Source organism: Nicotiana tabacum, chromosome 9, assembly GCF_000715075.1.
Source record: "Nicotiana tabacum cultivar K326 chromosome 9, ASM71507v2, whole genome shotgun sequence".
Lineage (NCBI taxonomy): Eukaryota > Viridiplantae > Streptophyta > Magnoliopsida > Solanales > Solanaceae > Nicotiana > Nicotiana tabacum.
Window position 1 is genome coordinate 111,269,736 of NC_134088.1, and position 9,950 is coordinate 111,279,685.

At 35.6% G+C, this 9,950-nt stretch overlaps 2 protein-coding genes across 2 annotated transcripts; both read left to right on the forward strand.

The window, feature by feature from the left end:
- The first annotated feature begins 1,143 nt into the window (after positions 1 to 1,143).
- On the forward strand, positions 1,144 to 1,779 carry LOC142164090 (uncharacterized). Its single transcript, XM_075221266.1, has 2 exons — positions 1,144 to 1,456; positions 1,553 to 1,779. The coding sequence occupies exons 1-2, from the start codon at positions 1,144 to 1,146 to the stop codon at positions 1,777 to 1,779; spliced, it is 540 nt and encodes a 179-aa protein (XP_075077367.1).
- A 5,811-nt stretch (positions 1,780 to 7,590) lies between these two features.
- LOC142164091 (uncharacterized) lies at positions 7,591 to 8,976 on the forward strand. The gene is made up of 2 exons (XM_075221267.1): positions 7,591 to 7,876; positions 8,150 to 8,976. The coding sequence occupies exons 1-2, from the start codon at positions 7,591 to 7,593 to the stop codon at positions 8,974 to 8,976; spliced, it is 1,113 nt and encodes a 370-aa protein (XP_075077368.1).
- The last annotated feature ends 974 nt before the right edge of the window (positions 8,977 to 9,950 follow it).

Below are 9,950 nucleotides of genomic sequence, written 5' to 3' on the forward strand. Positions count from 1 at the left end.
AGGGAAAGATTATGTGGTATACAGTGACACATCTCACCGTGGCTTGGGTTGTGTTTTGATGCAAGAAGGGAAAGTAATTGCTTATGCCTCTCGAAAGTTGAAATCGCATGAGTTGAATTACCCCACTCACGATCTTGAACTTGCTGCCATTATTTTTGCCTTAAAAATTTGGAGGCATTACTTGTACAGGGAGAAATGTCACATATTTACTGATCACAAGAGTTTGAAGTACTTGGGTACACAAAAAGAGTTAAACTTGAGACAACGTAGATGGCTTGAACTCATCAAAGATTATGATTGCACGATTGATTATCATTCTAGTAAAGCTAATGTGGTTGCAGATGCGTTGAGTCGCAATTCCCTTGCAAGTTTAACTCTAAGTCCTTTGCCCTTGCTTCTTGAATTAAGCGCCATGAATATTTGTCTTTCATTTAATTCTAATGGTTCTATCATTGCTAATTTGCAAGTCAAGCCAGTCTTACTAGAGCAGGTCCAAGAAGCGTAGAAGTTAGATGCGAAGCTTGTGAAACGGGTTGAAGAAGTCCAAAATAGAAGAGAATCAGATTTTACATTGAAGAAAGATGATTCCTTATTTTATAAAAATAGGTTGTGTGTTCCTAATAATGATTAATTGAGGAATCATATCTTGATTGAAGCACATAGTTCGCCTTATGCAATGCATCCTGGAGGTACTAAAATGTACCAGACCATCAAGGAGCACTACTGGTGAAGTGGTATGAAGAAAGACATTGCAGAGTTCATTTCTAATTGCTTGGTATGTCAACAAATAAAAGTTGAACATCAAGTCCCAGCTGGTCTACTGCAACCCTTGTCAATACCTAAGTGGAAATGGGAAAGGATAAAGGAATCATGATGCAATTTGGGTCATTGTAGATAGACTAACTAAGAGTGCTCATTTCTTGGCAATCAGAATGGACTACTCACTGGAACGTTTGGCAGAATTATACATTAATGAGATTGTGAGGCTGGATGGAATCCCCGTTTCTATTGTGTCTGATAGAGATCCAAGGTTTACATCCAGATTTTTGGTCTAGCTTACAAGAAGCTTTGGGTTCTAGGTTGAATTTTAGTATCGCTTTCCATCCACAAACAGACGGCTAGTCTGAGGGGGTAATACAAATCATGGAGGATATGCTTCGAGCATGCATTATTGAGTTTGAGGGTAGTTGGGACAAACACTTAGCCCTGATAGAATTTGCTTACAATAATAGCTACCAATCAAGTATAGGCATTCCTCCTTATGAAGCTTTGTATGGGAGAAAATGTAGAACGCCTCTTTGTTGGAACGAGGTTGGTGAAAAAAATTTGGTGGGTCCTGAGATTGTTCAACAAACTGAAGATAAGGTAAAAATCATCAAGGATCGCTTAAAAATTGCCTCAAACAGACAAAATTCTTATGCTGATCTTAAAAGGCATGAAATTGAGTATAAAGCGGGTGATAAGGTATTTTTAAAGGTTTCTTCATGGAAGAAGATTATGAGATTTGGCCAAAAAGGTAAACTTAGTCCATAATTTATTGGACCTTATGAAGTACTTGAGAGAGTTGACCCAGTTGCTTATAAACTAGCTCTTCCACCAGAGTTAGACAAGATCCACAACGTCTTCCATGTTTATATGCTTAGAAGATACCTCTCAGATCCATCTCATGTTCTTCCTATTGAATCTATAGAGGTCAATCCTGATTTGACATATGGAGAAGAACAAATCCAAATCTTAGCGCGTGAGTTAAAAGAGCTTAGAAACAAGAGCATCCCCTAAGTGAAAGTTCTTTGGAAAAATCATTCTGGCGAAGAAGCTACCTGGGAGCGAGAAGAGGATATGCGAATTCAATATCCACATTTGTTTAGGGACTAGTACCAGGTAGATTTTGGGACAAAATTTATTTAAGGGGGAGAGAGTTGTAACACCCCAAATCTTTACTAATATTTGCATTTTCGATTGACAATCTTTATAATGAGGAAATATTTTTTACTTCGCACTTCCTAAACGTGAAATTTACAATACATGAAAATTCCTTACTCTAGGTTGTGTAAATACTGACAAAGAAGTTCCATGGTGTTGATATGCGTAACACTTAATATTATTTTGATAAATTGTTGTTAAATACATTATAATTAAGATTTTGGGCTGTCACTCTTTTGTATTTTTCTAAGGATATTTAGTAGTAGGGCATCCATTTGTATTTCATATTTATCCAAAAATTCTTAAAGACAAATTTAATTGACTTAGTCTTCCATAAACTCCCCATTTTCATTATTTCAAGAAAAAAGAAAACCCCTACTCTCTCTCCTTCTTATCACCTGAAAACTTCATGAAAACTACCATAAGTTTTCACTAAACCAACCAGCAAAATTCGTTCTTGGTGAAGCTCAAGTTGCTCCTTTCTTTTGTGGTAAGTTACTAAACTCGTTTTTACACTAGATAGCTATTAGTAATTTCTTCATATCTTATTGTATAGAGCTCAGTTTTAAGTGATCTTGGACTTTCTGGAAAGCTATTTCATAGATCTATAACTTTTATGGAGTAATAAAAATCTGGTTTGTCTTTTATTTACCCAAAAATAGGTGATGAAATACAGGGCAGGTGCTGCCCAGATTTTCTATTTTACAAACCCTCCTTGTACTACTGTTAGTAAGTTTAGCATAACTTTTTGTACAAAATTGATATGGGGGTGATTCAAGATGTTCTGAAATGCTAAGACACATATCTATAACTATAAAGGAGACCACACAGTCTAGTTTGTCCTTTTTAATCTTCAAATATGAGTCATAACACGAGGCAGTGATACTGTCCAGAATTTCTGTTTCAAACATTTTGGGTAATTTTTACCAATATCATGTTTAGTTTGACATGTTAAATCACTGAACTTATATAGATATTTTATTATATATTTAAGGTATATATATCATTGTAAAAGCTAAGGGGAAGTGTTTGAGGAAGTGGACGGATTTGGTTTGTTTAGGGCGTAGACGATTCGAACGTCCTCAAATTGTGGTTGAACTATTTTGTGGTAAAACACCAAGGTTTGTGTATAAACTTTGTATTCCTTTTACTTGCTGGAATATTTTGAAATAACCTGATATTTTATTTTTCTTATCTTCAATTAATAGCATTGTATTCGTGTTATATCAAGTATTGCAAGATATTTGCTAAATCGCCCACTCGTACGGATTGTTTGATCATTTTGCATTCTTGTTGGGACTTTGTCCTTCTTGTGGCAGTGACTTTGTCACTCATCTTGGCATGCCTCTTGATTTGGATCTTTTGCCATCTTGACTTTGGATTTGTAGTTCGTCTTAAATTATGGAACTTGTCCGTGTTAAGTACGAACTAGGAAGCCATTTTTAACATGGTTCTTGATTCTCTTGACTATTGGGTTTTGACCCTACTTGATTTTGGGTTTCGGTCCATCTTGATATCTGATTTTGCTTAGTGTGATGGCATGACGTACATATTGGGCGAAAAATGAATATTTGACAAGCTTTCTTGAATTGATAGTATACGTTTTCTCAACTCTTGAATCTTGAACATAGTTATTGATAATTGGAAACACTTCAAGGGTTGACATTTGATACTTTTGATATATTTGTTCACTTGTTTTAAATTATATTTCATTTGAGATACCTATGACTAAAAATGAGAATTGGAGAAGTTAATGGCTCCAAGCCCCCAAAGTTTATATGCCACTAAGATTTATGCTTAACGATAGTTGTTTTCTATCGTAGGTAATGTACGGGATGGAATTTGAAGACGGCCTTATGAAATAGTCTTTTTGTGAGCACTTATGGAGATCACATTTGCATATGCGCTATGATTTTGTATAGTTTTGGGACTTGTACATGACATATATGTCACACTTATGTATGTTATTTGGAGGCTTGAATATTAAGACCAAAATCTTGTAACTTGAATTTGGTAACTTATTTTGTTATTTTAAGGTGTGTTAATAACTCAAGTCTTGTAATATGTTAAATTTACACTTTGTCTTATATATATGTACAAAGGAGAAAACTAGTTTTCCTTTTTATACCTGATAGTTTGAAATTTATGTACAATACAAACTTGCTGTGATGTTGAATGGAAGTATAATTTGTTAGGAAGTTGCTTTAACGTGTTGATTATTTAAGAAGGGTTATATCACCTTATGTTGAAATTTTGACATTGTATTTTATTTTAAAATAATAAAATAAAAATTATGAAGAGTATTTTCGAAAATAAAAATATTGCACTTTGGACCTCATCACATGGGCCTATTTCCGCTACTAAATTATTCTGAATATTTTTTAATTAATATCTTCTTAATGTTATAAGTAGTAAATTAGATTTGTTTCGTAAGTAGAACCCTCCCAAAGGGGTTGCTACAATGCGTTTTTCTCGAAAGGTTTTTCTTAAAATCTATTACTCACATGTTTATTTGTGAGTGGGGTCAAGGACCCGTTAAAGTTTCTTATTCTAATGGGATCGGGCAGTTCGCCTCGGCAGCATAATAGATATATCTATGGTTCATGTCGTTCGACCCTCGGCACTGCACACATTATGATGGCATCAGGCCGTTCGCCTCGGCAACATAATAGATGTATCTATGGTTCATTCCGTTCGACCCTCGACAGCGCACATATTATGATGGGATCGGGCCATACGTCTCGGCATTTTTATAAAATACTCTTATAGAATCGTGCGTAATATTTGACAAAAAGCCAGTGTATCTGTGAGTTTTTCCTGATTTCAACTGTGACAACCTATCTTGTGAGGCCCATTATATATATACTCCGGTTGAGGAGGTAACTGCTAATTGAGAGCTCGAGTTTATTGTTGAGAAGGATTGTACCACGTATTACACTTGTTATTCTTTGTATTTACTCTGCCTCACATCTGTTTACTTCTACTGTATCTGTCTTATTGGGCCACTAGTAAGTGTCGATGTCGACCCCTCATCACTACTTCTGTGGGGTTAGGCTAGATACTTACTGGGTACGCATTAATTTACGTACTCATGCTACACTTATTGTGAAGGTATATATATGTTTCTGGTGGTCCTCTGGGCGCAGAGGCGCGGCATTTGCGGGGACTTTACGGTGAGCTGCATTGCATGTTATGATCTGCAACATACAGAGTCTCCATAAGAGTTATTTATATTCTCCTGTCTAACTTATATTCCAGACAGATGTTGTATTTTATTTTATTTCCTAGTTAATGCTCATGTACTTGTGACACCGGATTTTGGGAGTTCCTACGGGTTGTTCATTATTGTAGTTCGCGTAAATATTATCATTTACCCTATAAATTCTATTTTGTACTATTTAATTAAGGAAAATTATGATTTCAAAGTAATAAAATGAGTAAACAAGTCGATCAATCATCATTAGCTTGCCTGACGGCGGTGTTAGGCATCATCATGAACTATAGTTGATTTTGGGTCATGACAGATTTATGTGCGTAACAAAAACTTGGGCTTGACATATTCGCTCTTTAATTGTTGGTGTCGTTTCACGGTGTCCACTTTATTTTATTTCACTTCGGGTCGTGTTTTGGTTAGATTTTTCCGCTTACTTAGCGAAGCTTTACCTTTTGAAAAGTACCTTTGTGCAGATATTATACTACGAAGAAAAAAACCTTAAAAATTATCCTAATTGCCCCTCCTATAAGTACAAAAATTGATCAGAAGTCAAGAGGTATTTCACTTGATTCCAATGTCACTTGTGCAAAAACAATAGTCAAAACGAACTTCTTTTTGAAAACATACCATGACATTATGAATCGCTTTCCATGTTTTCTTCCCTGGGGCAACTATATCTGTTCAAAGAAAGCCTTAATTTTGTCACTTCCTGCCGTGTGATATGCATCTCAGTGATAAAAATTAATACACTGCTAAAAGGCTATGACAGTTTGCGCAGTATCATTTAAGAGTAGATACTACGGTTCTGATGGATCATACACAAAAAAACAAACGCCCCCTCTCAGAAACGTATATGAATGTCAACCGACGTGAAAAATACAAAGCATTGTCAGCATAGAAAAAGCAAAAGTTGCTACTACAACGTCGACTTAAATACCAAGAGTCAAAGACACGTACACTTCTTGAGAATATAATTGTGGATCGCTTGGCTGGAATAATGGATCCAGCTGAATGCTCTACGAACACTTCTTACATTCTGCATCCAGGTTAGAAGATACGATTCTCCGTTCAGTATCGCTTTCACCTTTTCTCGCAGAGTTATCTCCCATTTTAAATAGTCAACTTCCTCTACGCTTCCTCTTCGATGTAGCTTTTAATACGTCTAAGGATCATCCTTTGCCTTGTGCTTTAGGTAACGAAAGAGATGTACTGCATCCACTTTATATCTACGAAAAAGGAGAGTATGCCACTTTCACGCTTACTTTTATACTACTTGCCACCATTTTGTGCCATCTAAGGACCATCTAACTTGGTCTTAGATTCAACGTCAGCAGTACCCGGTGAACTACATAACAAAGACTCCGAAATAGTTAACCTAGAGATTCGTTTGGTTTTCTGTCTGCCGAAACAATAATTATTTCCTCTGGTTCACCTTCATTTTAACGGTCTATTTCCAATATATAGGTCGTACACCAACTACAAAGTCTGCTCCAATTATCGGTCAGTTGCGTTCAAACTATGTTCTGCTTAAGAAAGTTCCAATCTGCAAATTTTGCTCAGCAAAGAGATTTGAATATGAACTGCCTGCATTTTGCTGTGGTAGTGGGACAATAAAGTTAACTTTTCATCAAATGTCTGCCAAACTGCGTAATTTATTTCTTGGAAATAATATGGAGTCCAAACATTTTCGAACATACATTAGAACATATAATAATCATTTTACGCTCACATCACTTGGTGTAAAGTATGACAAAGATTTAGCAAAAATAAACTTTGGTATCTACACCTTTAGAGTTCAAGGGAAGATGTATCATTAGATAAATAATTTGCACCCTACAGATGGCAAACCAAGAAATATACAGCTATACTTTTATGATAATTGCAATGAGCTGGCACACAGGATGAAATATTCTGACAGAATCCATGAATCAGTAGTGAAAGAATTGATGGATATATTATCAATAAACCTATACTCTGTGTTTTCACGATCTTTGGTACATATACTGAACCTTCAAGATTTCCACATAGCCTTCAAATGTGACTTAAATTTGGACCAAAGAGTATATAATTTGCCGACTTCATCTGAAATTGCAGCAATATGGACCGAGGAAAATGATGAAGAAGCCTTTAATGCACCACATATTCAAATTTATCCTCGCACTGATCGAACACAAATAGTGAATTACTATTATGGCTGTTATGATGCATTGCAATATCCGCTATTGTTTCCGCTATGGTTTTTGCTATGGCAATGTGGATGGCATTGTGGTATTAAGAAGCTCCCAGCAAATTTTCCTGCATACTTAAGAGCTGCGCATCACGAAGAGGTACCAAGTATAAGAAATGTTACGTCACTTGACGAATATCTTGAAATGGAAGCTGAAATTCTTAAAAAAGGACAACGACGAAGAGATACAATTTTTGTTAGTGAGTATTATTGTTACAAATGACAAATGAGAAATGATGATGAAGATGAAATATTGCATACCGAAAGAATATTTCAGCAGTATTTAGTTGACGAGTACATTAAACTCGAAACACAAAGGTTGAATTTCACAGTGTTCAATCAAGATTTATTCAGAATGGCTATGCTACAAGGACTTCTTGATATCTTACAATTAGGTGAACGTGATTCTTCTAATATCGGGAAACAAAATTTCCTTCCAAGCTCTTTTATTGGAGGGCCTCAGGATATGCGACAACGGTACATGGATGCTATTGCGCTCGTGCAGCATTTCGGTAAACTTGATTTATTTATAACTATGACCTGTAATCTCTCTTGGACGGAAATAAAGGAACATTTAATCTCAACTGATAAGGCACATAATAGGTCTGATTTGATCAGTTGAGTATTTAGAGCGAAAATAGAGGAATTCAAAAAGGATATACTAAAGCGAAATATCTTTGGAAAGGTAGCAGCTTTTATGTATACTGTAGAGTTCCAAAAGCGAGGTTTACCACACGCTCATTTTCGTATAATATTAACTAATGAATACAAGTTACTTACCCCAGAGGCTTACGATAATATTATTAGTGCTGAAATACCTGATGAAAATACAGAACCAGATTTATATTCACTTGTTCTTAAACACATGATGCATGGTCCATGCGGTAATCTAAACCCAACAAATTCTTGTATGAAGAAAAAAGGTTACTGTAAATTCAAATATCCAAAAAGCTTTGCTGATCATACATCAAAAGGAATAGAATCTTACCCAATTTATAGAAGACGCAATGTGGTGGTAAAAATAAGAGAACAATACTTGGATAACTCATGGGTTATTCCATATAATCCTTTTTTGCTCGGCAAATTTGATTACCATGTGAATGTTGAGATATGCTCTGATATTAAGTTTGTTAAGTATCTTTATAAGTATATATGTAAAGGACATGACAAGATTGCATTTTCAGTACATAATAACGACACAAATGCAGAAGTAGATGAAATAAAGGAATATCAGTCTGCTAGATGGGTGCCGCCTCCCGAAGCTATGTGGCGCTTGTACGGTTTCTCCATTAGTGAAATGTCACCGACTGTATGCCCTCTTCAACTTCATCTTAAAGGACTACAATTTGTTTCATTCAGAAGCAACGCAAATGTAGATACAGTTGTAAATAAGCCGTTGATTAAGCAGACGATGTTAACACAATTTTTCCAAATGAATAGAACAAATGCAGAGGCTATGGAGCTCAATCTATTATACCGGGAATTCCCTGAACATTTTGTTTGGTCTTCAATAGAGAAGATGTGGACACCTCGAAAACAACGACGTGTTATTGGTCGTGTTGTAACATATCATCCAACAGAAGGTGAGGGTATTATCTTAGAATGCTATTAATGAATATTAGAGGACCAAAATCATATAGGGATTTACTAACTGTTAATGGGGAACATTGCAACACCTTTAGAGAATTAGTAAAAAAATGGGGATTGCTACAAAGTGACAATAGTTTGCTTGAATGCATGTCAGAAGCAACAAGTTACCAGATGCCATACAGTTTGAGATGTTTACTTGCTACATTACTGATTTACTGTAATCCTACTAATCCAAGACAATTGTGGAAGAAATTTGAAGAGCACATGTCTGTGGATTATACGTTGGTACCCAATATTCACAAAAGAGATATTTGATACCGGGTTTTAAACCATATTAACGACATATTACACTCTATGGGTGATGACATAAATGAATATCAACTCATTCCTGAAACAATAAGGCCTTCTGTAGCGGCAAATGAGGCAAAGGAGGTACACTTTGAAAGGACCATCACGGTTACTAATGAGGATATACTATTACACAAAAAGTTGAATAAAGATCAACTTAAAGCATATAATATAATTATAGAGAGAATTTTTTCAAACAAAGCTGGGGCATTCTTCATTGATGGACCCGGAGGAACATGGAAAGCCTTTTTATCGTACATTGTTGGCAATTGTACGATCTAAAGGGTATATAGCATTGGCAACTGCCACTTCAGTGTAGTTGCATCTATACTTCCTAGTAGACGAACTACACATTCAAATTTTAAAATTCCAATAAATATTGATGGCAATGTCACCTGCAACATCAACAAACAAAGTTCACTTATATGGGACGAAGTATCTGTTGCGAATAAGAGAATGATCGAACTGCTTGATTTACTTTTAAAGGACTTAATGGATTCAACGATACTATTTGGTGGAAAAGTTATAGTTTTGGAGGTGACTTCAGGCAGACATTGCCGGTAGTGCGGAACGGAAAAAAAGAAGATTTCATTAATGAAAGTTTACTATATTCTCATATCTGGGAAGAACTTGAAAGTTTGCGATTAT

Bases quoted from the DNA above. Each gene is read 5' to 3' on its own strand.
- LOC142164090 (XM_075221266.1), top strand. From the start codon at position 1,144: ATGGAGGATATGCTTCGAGCATGCATTATTGAGTTTGAGGGTAGTTGG. The intron at 1,457-1,552 runs GTGATAAGGTAT...GACCTTATGAAG, and splicing joins TGAAATTGAGTATAAAGCGG to TACTTGAGAGAGTTGACCCA.
- LOC142164091 (XM_075221267.1), top strand. From the start codon at position 7,591: ATGAGAAATGATGATGAAGATGAAATATTGCATACCGAAAGAATATTT. The intron at 7,877-8,149 runs GTAAACTTGATT...TACTTACCCCAG, and splicing joins TGCGCTCGTGCAGCATTTCG to AGGCTTACGATAATATTATT.